Raw genomic sequence first — 15,713 nt, 5'->3', positions numbered from 1 at the left:
TTTTCATGAACTCAAATTTTTCTTCAACCAAGAAAAGTGTGATTTGAAAAGAATCAAATCAGTATTATTTCTTGAATATGATGTTGACATTTATTAGCTTACCTAAGAGAAATGGGGTGTTGGAATTTATCATATTATTAGATATTACTGAAAAGGCTGCACTTCAAGCTAAAAACGGGAGCATATTGGCATGTGATTAAGAAATTGAGTGGAAGCCCTTCTTTCAGAACACAGAACTTTTTCTTAGACTTAGAGCAAATTGAGGCAGTTCTTCTAAAAGTCTCTCTAGTTTATTTAGAATAATATCAACAATTCTGAAGAAAGGAATATTTACTTTTCCATGTCTTGAAACATCAGTCTTGTGAAGGCAAGGTAGCATGTATGAACAAGAAAAATAGACTGTTTCTATGAAATACAATATTAGTATTGAAGACATATGGTGAGGAATATTTTATATTTTCTCAAAGAAAGTGCAGAAGAATAGCAGTTTATAGAGTTCATTGGAAAAATCAAAGAAAAGCGATTGCGTGCAGGGTTAAAATCAGTTCTTTCATTTTTTTCTTTTTTTCTTTTTTATCTTTATTGATTTCAGAGAGAGGAAAGGAAAGGGAGAGAGAGAGATAGAAACATCAATGACGAGAGAGTCATTGATCGGCTGCAGCTGGCAATCGAGCCCCAATCGCCTGGATCCTAGGTCGACGCTCAAAGGCTGAGCCACGCCCGGCTGGGCCATTTTTTCCATAATAGGCATTTTTATGACTTTGAATTCTTTCCATTATATTAAATAAAAATATTTATAAATATTTAAAAATATTTATAATTAATATTAATTATATCAATATTAATAAAGATAATATTACTATTTCTAAAGTAAGAATGCATGGCATTATGGAACTTTAGGATTCACCTATCCATATAAACCTTTACAGCTGATATTTCTGTATATTGAATAATATATAATTCAATCAGTATTCATCTGATTGGCTGTTTGATCTACTTTAATGGTTCTCTCAAGAAGAGTTTTAAGTCATGTTTTGATGTTTTTCAAAGAGTATTATGTAACGGAATATAAAATATTTTCTTGTCAGCTATTTCTCAAAGGGACTACACACAATACTATGATCATATTTCTAAACAAAAGGAGGAGATTTGCAGATGCATACAAGACTTCTTCAAGAAACACATACAGTATAAATTCTTAGATGAAGACTGTGAGTATTTTTTATTGACTCAGTGAAATGAAATGAAATACATAATGTTAACCTTATTTCACAGTGGCACATATTTTAAAACGGGATTTGAAACACTATTTTAAGTGTTTTACTATATTTATTATTTGGTATTGCTGATGGTTTGCGTGTTAATTTTACCTTATTTAATCAGAGTGCCTTTTTAATACTGAGAGTTTTTTCTCCTGCCATTTTAGATATTTTCATTATACATTTCAAAGGGTCTTTCCACAGATGACAAAATGCTGTTATTAGAGCTAAATTAGCTAGGTGATTAATCTGCCTTTCTAGATTTTTTTATTTGAATCATCAGATAGCTCCAGTTATATAGTAAATAACTGAGAGTTGGTTTTAAGAATTGAAAGTATATTGTGTATGAGAGAGAGTTTTTATGTATCTTAAAATTATGTCTGCTATGGTTTACCTTTTTTCTACTTTCCAAGCCTGGTTCTATGGCAGATTTGACTTTAAAAAAAAAAATTAGTCATGCCATAAGCATAGCTAGATTTTATGCTTCCCTACTACAAAGTTTTCTCATTTCATTCCCCATCCCCAGTGATTGGTGCTTCCTTTACTAGTACTTAGAACCTGTTTATAATGGTGAACTGGTTGAGATGATGTCAGTATTTGAACTTTTAAAGGTAATGGATTATGGCTGATGGTAGAGAAAGGAAAAACAAAATTATGTAAATAAGACATTGCAGCATGTCTTTTTATCTTTAAAGTTTTGAGATTTAGAAGGATGAAATCCTCCAGGTTAATTATATTCTGCTGTTGGAGTAACTAATAATAAAATGCATTTTAATTTTCAAAAGGAGGCTTAGATCATGAAACAGGTAGTTTGTTATTAACTTTGAGTTTTTTCTTTTTTACAGTTGTATTCGATATATATAGAGACAGTAGGGTAAGTAAACACTATGAATGATTACTTTAAAACAAGGACTACATAGCTATTATGAATGTAAAGGGCTGACTGCTCAAAAAGTATTTTCTCAAATTCAGGTATTTGAAATTCACAGTGGTCAAGAATCTCCCCTTAAAATATACTTAATAATATTGTCAATAATTATGTACCACAAGTTTGGGGATTATCATCATTATTATTATTATTAAATTTAAATTCTTTATTTTTTAAGTACAGTTGACATACAATATTATATTAGTTTCAGGTGTACACCCCAATGATTAGACATTATATAACTTATTAAGTGATCATTCTGATAAATCTAGCACCCATCTGATGCCATACATAGTTATTAGAATATTATTGACTGTATTTCCTATGCTGTATTTTACATCTCCATGTAGATTCATTATAGATTCACTTGTTGATAGATATGTATTTATTGCCATTTTATTGTTTGTATTTTTTATCTGTTTTCTTCTTCTTAAACCGGACCCTTTTAACATTTCATGTAATACTGGTTTGCTGGTGATGAACTCCTTCAGCTTTTTATTGACTGGGAAGCTCTTTATATGCCCTTCAATTCTAAATGATAACTTTGGTGGGTAAAGTAACCTTGGGTGCTTTTCATCATTTTGAATATTTCTTGCCAATCCCTTCTGGTCTGCAGAATTTCTGAGAAATCAGCTGATATAGTCTTATGGGAGCTCCCCTGTAGGTAACTAACTGCTTTTCTCTTGCTTTTAAGATTCACTGTTTGTCTTTAACTTTTGGCATCTTAATTATGATTTGTCTTGGTGTGAGCCTCTTTGGGTTCATCTTGTTTGGGACTCTTTGTACTTTCTGGACTTGTATGTCTATTTCATTCACCAGGTAGGAGAAGTTTTCTGTCGTTACTTTTTCAAGTAAGTTTTCAATTTCTTTCTCTCTTCTTCTGGCATCCCCATGAGGTGAATGTTGATATGCTTGAAGTTGTCCCAGAGGCTTCTTACACTATCTTCATTTTTTTGGTTTCTTTTTTTCTTTTTGCTGTTCTGATTGGGTGTTTTTTGCTTCCTTATATTCCAAATTGCTGCTTTGATTCTTGGCTTCATCTTCTCTACTGTCGATTCCCTGTAAATTATTCTTCATTTCAGTTAGTGTATCCTTCATTTCTGACTGGTTCCTTTTTATGGTTTCCATGTCCTTTTTTATGCTGTTGAAGTTCTCTCTAAGTTCACCTACTGTTTCCCTAAGTTCCTTGAGCATCCTTATATCCAGTGTTTTGAACTCTGCATCCAGTAGATTGCTTATCTCCATTTCATTTAGTTCTTTCTCTGGAGTTCTTTCTCTTGTTTAGTTCATTTGTTTTGTTCTTCTATTTTATTTGGGACGTGTTTCTTTGTCTACTCATTTTGACAGCCTCCCTGTGTTTATTTCTATGTATTAGGTAGAACTGTTACATCTCTAGGGCTTGGTAGAGTGGCCTAATGTTGTAGGTGTCCTGTAGGGTCCAGTGGCACGGCCTCACCTATCATCAAAGCTGGGTACTTGAGGTGTGCCCCCCATGTGGGCTATATACCCTCCGCTTGTAGTTGAGCCTTGATTGCTGTTGGCGCATCAGTGGGAGGGATTTACCCCCAGGCTGATGCACTGCAAGGACTGGCTGTGACTACCAACAACCATGGAGGATCAGCTGTGCAGGAGCCTGTCCTACAAAGCAGTACTTATTTCATCAGGGCTCTGGTGCTCGCTGAGTTTGCCCCTTAAGTGTGTCATTGTGGAGGTTAGGTAGTGTGACGTGGATCTCAAGCCGTCCACCGAGTGTGCTGGCTCTGGGGCCTCCAGGGAGGTGTGGGCCAAGGTCAGCCACTGCCTGAGTTTTGTGCAGGGCCACCCGGCTTGAGCTACAAAGTGATCTGCAGCTGCCTGCTACTTGTGTTGAGCTTGGAGGTGCCCAGGAGAGGCTCAGCTGTGAACCAAGGCCAGCTGCCCCTAGTGCTGGGCTTGGGGGCACTTAGAAAGAGATCTGGGGCATGCTGAGGGCAGATGCTGCTTGTTTGAGAGATTTTAGTAAAGTCAGAAGATGAGCCAAGAGAGGCCATTCCTATGGAAAAGTCCCTGGAAACAGCTTGGGTGGGCTTGTAAGTTTGGTGGGGGGAATCTTAGGGAATCACCAGGGTGGGGCAAACAGTGTTAGCCAGGTTGATGGAGACTCAGATATGGAACCTGCTTGCCTTCTCTGTGGGGGGCGGGCTCATCAAAGGAACAGTGTCCTCTGCCAGCACTTTTGTCTGGGATAAAATTGCCCGCACCTCCAGCTCTTGCTCTGATGTCAGATACTGTAGTTTCTCCCTGTATGTCCCTGGTGCCTTTTGGGCTGCTGTCCCAGCACTGGAGGTCAGAGGGAGTGAGTCAGAGTAAGTCTGTGTTTGGGCCCTTTAAGAGGAACTGCCTGGGACTCTAGCAGCCTCCATCTCACTCAGCCTCTATTCCCGCTGGAACCCTGGGCTTCAGGGCCTGGTATGGGGCTGGGACCCCTCACTCCACAGTGGGGACCTTTGCAGCCAAGATATCCCTTACAATTTTTATCCAGTACATGTTGGCGTGTGACCAGGCCATTCTGAGCGTTTGCCCTTCCTAGCAGTCTCATTGTGGCTTCTTCTTTAAATTTCTAGTTGTAGGACTTCTACTTAGCTAGATTTTAGGTGGTTCTGAATGAAGTTTTTCTGTAGTTTAGTTGTAATTTGATATGTTTGTGGGAAAATGTAACATGGTTACCTATGCTGCCATCTTGACTGAACGTTCCCAGATGATGACGATGATTTGGTGATTATTTGATTGATTGATTTTAGAGAGAGAAAAGAAGGAGGGAAGAGAGAGAAACATCGATTTGTTGAACCCACAACCTTGGCATATCAGGACAATCATCAACTGAGCTACCCATCCAGGGTTTTTTATTTTTTTTAATTAATTTTTTTTTATTACTGTCGACGTACAATATTATATTAGTTTTAGGTGCACAATAAAGTGATTAGACGTAGTACCCATCTGATACCATACATGGTTATTACAGTATTATAAACTATTCCTATGCTTTACATCCTTGACTATTTCTATAGCTGGCGATTTGCACATCTTAATCCTTTTCTCCTTTTCATCTATACCCCCAACACCCCTCCATCTAGCAGCTATCAATTTGTTCTTTGTATCTGTGAGTTTGTTTTTGTTTTGTTTATTCATTTATTTTGTTGTTTAGAGTCTATATAATTGAAATCATATGGTATTTGTCTTTCTCTGTTTGGCTTATTTCATTTAACATAATATCCTTTGGGTCCATTCATGTTGTTGCAAATGGTAAGATTTCATTCTTTTTTATGGCCAACTAATATTCCATTGTATACATGTACCACATCTTCTTTATCCATTTGTTTATCTCTGGACAGTTAAGTTGCTTCCATATCGTGGTTGTTATAAATAATGCTGCAATAAATATAGGGGTGCATATGTCTTTTCTAGTTAGTGTTTCAGGATTCTTAGGATATATTCCCAGAAGTGGGATCACTGGGTGATAAGGCAGTTCTGTTTTTCATATTTTGAGGAACCTCCATACTGTTTTCCACAGTGGCTGTACCAATTTACAATACCACCAATAGTATACTGGGGTTCTCTTTTCTCTACATCCTCAACAACACTTGTTTGTTGATTTATTGATAATAGCCATTCTGCCAGGTGAGGTGATATCTCTTTGAGGTTTTAATTTGCATTTTAGGCATCATTAATTTAACATGGCTAAATGGCCACCTTATGTCCTACTTTCAACTGCTGTTAGAAGCCTAGGTATGCTTAAAATAGTTCAGTTTGCACACTTTTATTTTTTTTCTCAACAAAGCCTCTTTATTTTCTTCTCAAGATAACATTTAGAAATAATCAGATATTCCCCACACAGTTCTCCCAGCCCTTGTCTAGTGAAGTCCACATAGAATGGTTTTAAAGGCCTGAGCAGAACTGCAGAGGCTCCCGGCCCTGCCCTAGGATGAGCAGACAAAAGGCAGTCTCTCCTGGGCACATTTTGTCTGTTTGCACACTTAAATGTGGCCAGGAATTTGTCATTTTATATTGAGGTAATTATTTTTAGTAAACTTAAAGATCCTTAGCATGATTTGAGTCACTTTTATTTTTAGACTTAAGATGAGGATTAGAGTAGTTTATATTTATTTTTTAAAATTTAAAAGTGATGGAAACTTCTATAATGAAAAAGAAAACAAAAACCTGACAACAAATCCTACAGCAGAGATTTCACTATCAAGACATGCGACCTTGTTCAAAGAAATTTGGGTCCCATGATTAGTGCTTATTGACTTAGATGTTAAGAAGACAGCAGGTGTGTTTTCCAAATATATCGCCCATATATTTCCAAATGTTATTACCCCCGTGTTTCTCATTCCATCAGCCTCTGTAAAGTGATGCTTGTGATACCTTTGAATCATTTTTTGGACAAAAGGATTTGGCCCCTATGGTCATATTTCCAAATCACTGTTAACTGTTTACTTAACTGTTGTTAAGCCAAAAGATAACACTGTCTTCACCCTTCTGCCTTCATGGGTGATGTATCTATTAAGGATCAGAAAGAGGAGTTATAAATTGAGATTTGGTAAACAAGAGGGATGTTCCTTGGCAAAGTTTCAACTTAGTGGAAACAAACCTTAGGTAAAGAATGGGAAGCCAGTGTGACAGAATGGGTAGAAACCTGAGCTGATAAACAGAAGCCCAGGGCTCTATGTAGCCATGTCCAGGCACTCAGGCAGCCAGTATCTATGGAGACCCTGTGATGTGTTAGATACCATGCTTCCAACAACATGATCGCCTGCCCTAGCTGGGTTAGCTCAGTGGTGAGAGCATCGGCCTATGGACTGAAAGGCACGTGTCTCAGTTGCAGGCTCGATCCCACCCGTCCGGGTCTGGGCCTCTGCGGGAGACAACAAATTAATGTGTCTCACATCGATGTTCCCTCCCTGGACTCTCTGAAAAGCAAATGAGAATATATCCTCGGATGAGGATTAAAAAAAAAAAATTATCTCCTGATCTTGAGGAGCTTAATCTTCAAGACTTGAAACCCAGGGAATTGGCATGGTAACAAGCTAGATAAAGTCAATTAGGGAGTAAGCCTAGCGCTTTGCCCCAAACTTTATTCTCATTTAATTCAGTATCTTGCTTAATCCATATACCCCTGTGAGGTATGTATTGTTTGTTCCCATTTTACAGATATTAAAACTGAAGCAATTATATGTTAATGCAATTAAATGGCCAGTCTCTCAGTATTACCCTGGCAAATGTCCAGTTCTGCAGATGTCTTAATTGAAGTTGGAGAAGTGCATAAGTAATTACTGCTGTGATCTTACACAACTGAAAGTTTTTGTATGTTTTTAAAGTGAGAAGCATGCCAATATAAACACCCTGACAGTTTCTGAAGAGAGATTTAAAACATGATGTAAAACTAATATGCATTTAGTCAGTGGGACTTGTATCACTGTTTGTTAGGCACTTTCTTTAATATATAATTTTATGACTCTTGTTATAGAAAACTAACTCTTATATGGTCTCTATATGAAATATAACTAAAGTGTGTGGGCTTGGCAATATTTTGATGTGTCCACTTTTTTACTGCAGCTGGTGAGTAGAGTCAGTGCTGATAGATTCTAATGGCATGTATGTAAAGTGATGGTCTGGGACGAGGCCTGGGAATATGTGTTGTAAGGTGCTCCTTAAGTGATGCTAATGCACCATTAGAATTTAGAGTAACTGCCTTAGATACTTGAAAAATTATTCCGGTCCCCTTATGTTACTGTTTTGTTACTATGTCTAGTCTTGAGTCTTTTTAATATTGTTGAGATTGGCTTTGCAACTTGGTCACTTTTTTATAACTGTTCTATGTGTGATTGAAATAGAAAGTATAGTTTCTAATATGTCAGGTAGTCTACGGTTGTTTGTAATGTTAAAGTCTTTTATATCTTGTGAATGAAATGATGACGGATGATACCTTCAAAATAATACAGATTTAGGGGGGAATGGGTGAGATATAGATGAAAGAAGATTGGCCATGGGGATCAACAAGATCACTGGAAACTGAGTGTTAGATACATTGGGTTCTTTATATTATTTTATCTACTTTTGTATATGTTTAATCTTTTACATATAAAAATCTTTTTAAAAACTTTAAAACCATAAAAACTGTATCTTTCTTAATTTTTCTCTCTACTTAATCTGTCATGTACTAAACAAGGTTATGTTAACAGCTCTTGCTTTCTAATTCTGTCAGTTTTTGTGTTATAGACTCTGGGGTTATGTTCTTCCACAAATGTTAGTTCACAGTGGTTTTGTTTTCCCAGTGAATTCTCACCATCAGGCGGTAACCCTCTCTATTCTTAAGAATGCTTTTGTGCTTTTGGCATTTAAGTATGTTTTGCCCCAATATTGATTGTACAGTTTTCTTTTGGTTTTAGAGTTTTATCTTTTTCAGTCATTTTCTTTTTAGCTATTAGGTTTTAGGTTATGTGCATGTGTCTTATAAGCAGCATATTGCCGGTTTTGTGTTTTTAATCACTGATAATTTCTGGTTTTAACTGGTGAGTATTTTTTGCATTTATTGTATTTGATATTTGAATGTTTTTCACCATCTTATCTTGAGTTTTCAATTTGTTTCGCTTTTCTATGTTTTTTTTTCTTTTAATTTATATTAGGGGTTTTTCTTGATTCTTCCTCCCCCCCCCCCAATAATTTTGAAGTTTAGTTTTTTATTTCTGTTAATTTTGGTAGTTACCACTAAATTGTAATGTAGATATTTAATAAGTTCTGAAGTTAATTTCACTTCCTGTTGTCCTCATGATGCAAAGACTTTTTCATATACTGATTCCCAGCACCCATTTTGTCATACAGGTGATGTCTGATTTTTAGTTCCACTTTGTGTTTATAGCCCTAAATTAGTCATGATTGTTGCTGTTCAGTTTCTTTGCTTACTACTGCTTCTTGCCTCTCACAGCTTTCTGGATCCAATTCTTCCCAGTACTATATTCTTTTGTAATAAATTCCCTTAGTCCTTGGCTTGGCTGGAAAAGCTTTTGTTTATCTTCATGCATGATGACAGGCTTAGCTGGGTATATAATTTTCAGTTGACTGGTTCTGTTGTCTCAGCACTTTGAAGACACTGTTCCATTGTTATTTGGCTTCTTTTCTTTTTTGGGTCATACTTCCTAGGTCTAAAAATTTATTTCCTTTGTTAACTGTGGAGAATTCTCAGCTGCCTTTTCAAGTATTGCCTCTTCTTTTTTTATCATTTGGCCTTTGGAACTTTATTTACATGTAGGTATGTTAGAGTTTCTCACTTTATCCTCATGTCTCTTGACTTCTCATTTTCTGCCTCTTTCTCTCTCTCTACTGTGTTTTGTGATTTTCTCAGATATATCTTCCAGTTTACTAGTTCTCCTTCAGCTATTTCTGATCTGATATGTTTAACCTATTCAGTAAATTTTATTTTATTTTTTATTATTACTTTTTTTAATCCTCACCTGAGGATATGTTTTCCATTGCTTTTCAGAGAGTGGAAAGGAGAGAGAGAGTAACACCAATGTTCGAGAGACTCATCGATTGGCTGCCTCCCACACGTGCCCCTACTGGGGCGGGGGATTGAGCCTGCAACCAAGGTACATGCCCTTGGCCAGAATCAAACCCAGGACCCTTCAGTCCACAGGCCGATGCTTTGGCCACTGAGCCAAACTGGTCAGGGCTTCACTAAGTTTTAAATTGTTTCAGCTATATTTTTCATTTCTGTAGATTCTTTTTGGTTACTTTTCAAATCTGCTTATTTTTTCGTAGTATCTTGTGTTTTAGGTTTGATTTGTTTTATATTTCAAATCATTTAAAATTATTGATTTTCTTTTTTGCTTAGATTTTTTTGAGATATAATTTACATAGAGTTGAGCTTATCTTTTTTAGTGTATAATTGTATGAATTTGAAAAACACATCTAGTTTTGTAACCACTACTACAATGATGATGTAAAACTACTTCACTCCTCGAAATTTTCTCATGACCCTCCCTGCGCCCTAGCCCCTGGAAAACATTGCTCTGTAAACCTACTGAGTTATTTTTAAGTTTTTAATTTCTAATACGTTCACATTGCTTAAAAATCAAATCAGTGTGAAAATATATGTAGAAACCTCTGATCCCCTGTTCTCCTGCAAGTTCATTTTTATTAGTTTCTTACATATCCTTCCAGTATTTCTTCCTGCAAAAAGAAGGAATATCTTTGTTTCATTTTTCTTACACAGAGTTGGCATATGATATACACCTTGCTTTTCAAACGTTTTTTTAAAACAATGTGTCTTGGAGAGCTTTCAACTTCTTACTGTGGCCCACTGTTTTGTGCTGTGGATCCACTGTTTAGTTTAGTTACTTCCCTATGGATGAACACATAAGTTGTTTCTGTCTTTTGAAAATTGTGCTTTGGCAAACATCCCATATATATGTTGTTTCACACATGTGCAAAATATATCTACAGGATAAATTCCTAGAAGTGGGATTGCTAGCTCAAAAGGCTAAATGCATTTTAATTTTGATATACATTGCAGTTTACCCTCTGTCGAAGCTACACCAAATAATTCTACTGGAAATATACCTGGGTATTTCCTCAAAGCTTGCCAGCAGGGTATATGGTCAAACTTTCTAGGGTTTTGGTGGTGGTGGGTTTGATAGATGAAAAGTGATGTTTCAGAATAGTTTCAAGTTCCATTTTTTTAATTATGAATGAGGATGCAGTTTATCTTTTTCATATACATAAGGGTCATTTCTGTGAACTCTTGCCTCATATCTTTTCCATTTTTTCCTATTGTCTTATTTATTATCCTTAACATATAGGAGTGCTTTATGTATTCTAGAGATTAGGCCTTTGGGATTATCCCACTTTATTAGTCTTTTGCCATGGAGATCAAATATATTATTTATTTTATGACTTTTCAGTTTGAGTCATAGTTTAAAAAAATACCTCCCCATTTTTTCCCTAGTTCTTTTATGGCTTACTGCTTGTACATTTGTCTTTGATCTATTTGGCATTTGTCCTGGCATGTGATAATGGATTCAACTTTGTCTTTTTCTGGATTTTTACCCAGTTGTCCTAACACCAGTATCTTTATTTTGTATTGTCTTTCAGATTGATGATGATTTTCCTCAGTTCTTGGCTTTAACCCCTGGTTGTTCTATTTGCATATTCTCATTCATGTTACTTACTCTTGGTTTTGTAAACCAGTGTGTTTATTTTACCATGAGTTCATCTTCAGTGAACTTATTTTTTAATCTGTGAGAATCCCAAAGATTCTTAGTTCAAAATTTTTCATTTGCTGCTTCCACGTTCCCCAAACTCCAGTTAGAGAAAGACAAGCTCATTGTTTCTTTTTCTAGTCATTAGGAGTTTTATATTATACTTCCTTGACTGAGGTAGTAGCCCTCTGAAGTTCACTTCTTGGTTCTGATCCCCTTCCTCGTGGCCAGTCTCCTGTCCTGTGTGCATATTAAACCCTTCCCTGAGGTTCCTGGGAGGAAAGCTCACCCAAGGCTTCCCACTGCATCAATTTGTATGCTTATTTCTGTTTTTTAGGTTCCTCCTCATTTCTGGCTCCTGGGATCCCCTTTCTTGTAATCTCATTTATACATTTAAAGGGATTATTTTAACCAGTTTTTCATCTGATTTGGAACGAGAGGTTTTTAAAGTTCCCGTAGCCCCCATTTTCTGGGACCCCCATGTATTATTGTACACTCTGGAAAATAACCTGTTCCCAGAGTGGACTGTCTTTTCATGGCCTTCACACCTGTTAGTTTTTGTTATTGTTGTTTTCCCCGAAATGGTCTGATTTTCTTCCCACCATCCACCCTCCCAGATCATCATCACCTTCATCTTCAAATTCTGAGTTACTATGGTGAGCTTTTCCAGCTTCACCATGCAGATTTAGGTAGGTTCTCCTTACATTCTACTAGAGTCTTATAATACCCTCTTCTTATCTGTATTGGACCGTTGTCCCCTGTGTACTGTGATTGTGGATGGCTTTTGTTTCTCTTTTTTGGTGTGTGTCGCCTGGTCTGGGCTGAGCTCTTTGAAGGAATAGATTCTGTGTTATTAATCTTTATGCCCCAGTGCATGACATAGTGTCTGTCTAGTGCAGAGATTTATTTGGGTTGTGGGGCTGGTCAGCTGGTAGATTATAAGAAGGGTTATATGTGGGTCTTATCTGATGGATTGCCTAAAAATATTTCTCAGGTCGTCTCCTGCCTGAGATGTCACATAAAAACCATGTTCTAGCTATAAAATCCTCATCTTGATAGTTTTATGCCTGATGACAGCTATTTTTCTTTTTCTTTGAATTAGCGGATGTCTTCTGAACTATAGAACAAACTCTGCCAGGTACTAGTTCTAAAAGTAGTCATCTATTTGTGTTTTTAAGTTTGTTTTGTTTTTTACAGTATACCATATTTTTAGTTTATAGAACTTTATATTCCGATATTTTTTCTTTTTATAATGAGATGGTTTTACTGGTTATAAAACCTCAAGGAGAAAGGGTTTGGAAGTCAGAAAATACCCATTTTGTTGAAATAACATATAGCACATCAAAAACATCTTAGTAATTGCCCCAGAAGCAAAGCTGACATTGTATCAAGAAGTTTGTGGCTGACATTACTTCACGTTATTTCATGTAGTCAAAGACTGTACAAGTGGATGCGGAACTGATGTAGGCTTTCTCCTGGGATTGTATAAAATGAGGAACTTACCCAAACGATGTGTGGTGCAAACTTCCTGTAATGGTTCTTTGCCACTTAACAGATGTTTCTGCTGTTGGGAGCAAGGCCTAATAAGATATTTCTTAAAAATTTTCTAAAAAAAAAAAAAAAAAAGTTTTTCTTTAACCCATATGAGGAACAGTGCTAGATATTGGTGATGGTAGCTCGGCAACCTAGTTCTTAGGCATTTGTAATTTCACACACTTATGTCTGATCAAGACATGATTACTACTCATTTACAGAAAAACCTAATTATCAACAACAATACGATTCAATGATATGAACGTTTTGAGAAAAATCAAGAGGAGCAAAGATAAAATTTTGAAGGAAACACGTGTCTAGTAAATGTCACATATATCACCGTGGTCATCTGTAGTCTTTACTCTCTTGGCAGGATTTCAGATTCCCAGTTCTTTAATGTCAGTGCTCTACCACTTTATCCTAAGATGCCCCTGACACTAACTGAACTCACTCTGACAGCTCAAAAGGGTTGTTCCTCTGAGCCTGAGCCTGTCACATTGCTTACCTCTCCTCAGAGTAGAAGTTAGATATTTCTTTTAAGGATTGATATATTTTTTTAGCTCTCCCCTTCATGTGCTATTAAGCTCTAACATGTAGACAAACAAATATTACATTAAAATGAAAGAAAACTGAGCATTTCCATGCCTGTTTCTATATACTTAAAAAAAGCACCCTTTGCAGCAGCAGCTTCTCAGGAAGTTCTGGCTCTTTCCTGCCTCCGCAGGGCAAAGATGATCTTGAAAGATAATCAGACACCCCCTGACCGCACTTGAGTCATGCTCAGTTTAACTTTCTGTGAGATTTTCCTTTTTCCTGCTTGGATTTTTGACTTAAATTCCCATGTGATTTGAGGCAGGACTTGAAATATATGTTTTCATCAGCTTTTCTTTTCTAGGCCTCTTCTCTGCATTTACAGGCGGCCTTCCCTTAGATAAGGCAGTGACACTTGATTTAGACAGGTGGCTCCTTTTCAATAAAACCTGGAGGACTTTCTCTAATGGGACCTGGGGGAATTAACTATCTTTGAAATAAGTTATACGATTTTTAAAGATTGTATTTTAGGTAAAATAATATGAAAATGATCTTTCTTATAAGACAGATTATAGAGTTTGAATGTTTGATTTTAGTCTATGCCTCTTAATTTTTCTTTCTGTCCTACAGGGGAAGGTGTGGCTAATCGATTTTAATCCATTTGGTGAGGTAACAGATTCACTGCTGTTTACTTGGGAAGAACTGATATCTGAACGAAACCTAAAAGGTGATTTTAGTGAAGGAGATGCTCTGGAGCAGGTAAGATGGTAAAAATAAAGACACAAAGGAAATCTTTTAATCCTCTCAGTAATGGGTAGTTCTCTAGGCACTAGGATAGGCAGTGACTTACACCCTTGGGAAGTATAGAATATAACATATTTACTAATAGATTCTTTCCCATGGAGGTGAGCAAAAAAAGGTGTGCGTGCAGATTCATTCATTCAAATTTATTTAAAGAAATAATGGTCATCTGATATATTTTTTTCTGGTAATTTTTTTTTTCTTGGCTCCTTGTGTTCTGCCTACCTGGAATAACTTTATCCCAGTGGGTGAGGTCAGTTCACAGGTCTGTATATTCTGATCTGGTCCCCAGGCTGCTGACAGTGACAGAGGCACATGACCCAGGTGCTCAGATTAGGGTCTCTTCATGGCCATTACCCCAAGTTCAAGTGGTCCTTATTACAGTGTTTCGTTTCCCTCATCAGCTTCTCTTCCATCAGCCACAGTGGGCATTTCACATGTTTTAATGCTCCTCTGATCCTCTCTCTTCCTTTTCTTCGCAGCAGGGATTTCATGTCCTTCTTCATAGGAAAAGATAATCCATTGGTGAGAATTCAGTCAGTTTCATTGTCATCAAACCTCCAACCTTGTCTACAGCCGTCCTCCTAAGTCACACCTCCACCTGCCCAGCATATCATTCCTTCCCATCTCTCCACATACCTTGTGCTGTCATTTATTGTCTTTCCTGTTTTTCCTGTCTCTTTCTGCCTACCAATTCCTACCTCTCAGTAGTTAACCATATTCAGATATTCCATCTTACAAAGACAAAATCTTTAAGCCCATATCTTCACAGCCAAACTTCCTTTAAACAACTTTGTAAAGCTTCAGTCTGCCTATTAAAGTACTACATGTTCATTTTTAAAGGAAATTCTAAATCACCCATAATCCTACTGCCTTGAGACCCACATGCCTTTTCTACATACAGATATACTGCATATGAACTTATATATCTCAAGGGTTTTTTTGTTTTTGTTTTTTTAAGTATATCTTTATTGATTTCAGAGAGAGGAAGGGAGAGGGAGAGAGAGAGATAGAAACATCAATAATGAGAGTCATTGATCAGCTGCCTCCTGCACACACCCTAGTGGGAATTGAGCCTTTAGCCCGGACATGTGCCCTGACCCGGAATTGAACCATGATCTCCTGGATCCTAGGTCGATGCTCAACTGCTGAGCCACACCCGGCCAGGCTCAAATTTTTCATTTAGTATTAACTTGTGAGTATTGTATTTTACATCTTTTTAAAAACAGATGTTTTTGGCCTGGCCTATGTGGTTCATTGGTTAGAGCGTTGGCCTATGCAACGAAGGGTCGTGGGTTCAATCCCTGGCCAAGGGCACGCATCTGGGTTGCAGGTTTGAATCCCTGGTCAGGGCACGTGTGAAAGACAACCAGTCGATATGTCTCTCTCTCCCTCTTTTCCTCTCTCCCCCTCTCTTCCCCTTCC

The 15,713-nt window shown here is 37.0% G+C and overlaps 1 protein-coding gene across 3 annotated transcripts in view; it reads left to right on the top strand.

Moving 5' to 3' along the window:
* Positions 1-15,713, top strand: part of CDC123 (cell division cycle 123) — a 53,292-nt gene that overhangs the window by 30,777 nt on the left and 6,802 nt on the right. For all 3 annotated transcript variants that reach the window (XR_015715536.1, XM_016203922.2, XM_087823633.1), the window contains exons 9-11: positions 1,089-1,211; positions 2,105-2,133; positions 14,118-14,246. Coding sequence is in view for 2 of the 3 variants with exons in the window: in XM_016203922.2 (XP_016059408.1) it covers positions 1,089-1,211; positions 2,105-2,133; positions 14,118-14,246 (281 nt within the window). In the remaining variant the exon portion in view is untranslated. The remainder of the gene's footprint in view (positions 1-1,088; positions 1,212-2,104; positions 2,134-14,117; positions 14,247-15,713) is intronic.

This window comes from Miniopterus natalensis, chromosome 1 (genome assembly GCF_054644295.1).
Source record: "Miniopterus natalensis isolate mMinNat1 chromosome 1, mMinNat1.hap1, whole genome shotgun sequence".
NCBI lineage: Eukaryota > Metazoa > Chordata > Mammalia > Chiroptera > Miniopteridae > Miniopterus > Miniopterus natalensis.
This window is presented reverse-complemented; position numbering and strand designations above follow the sequence as displayed.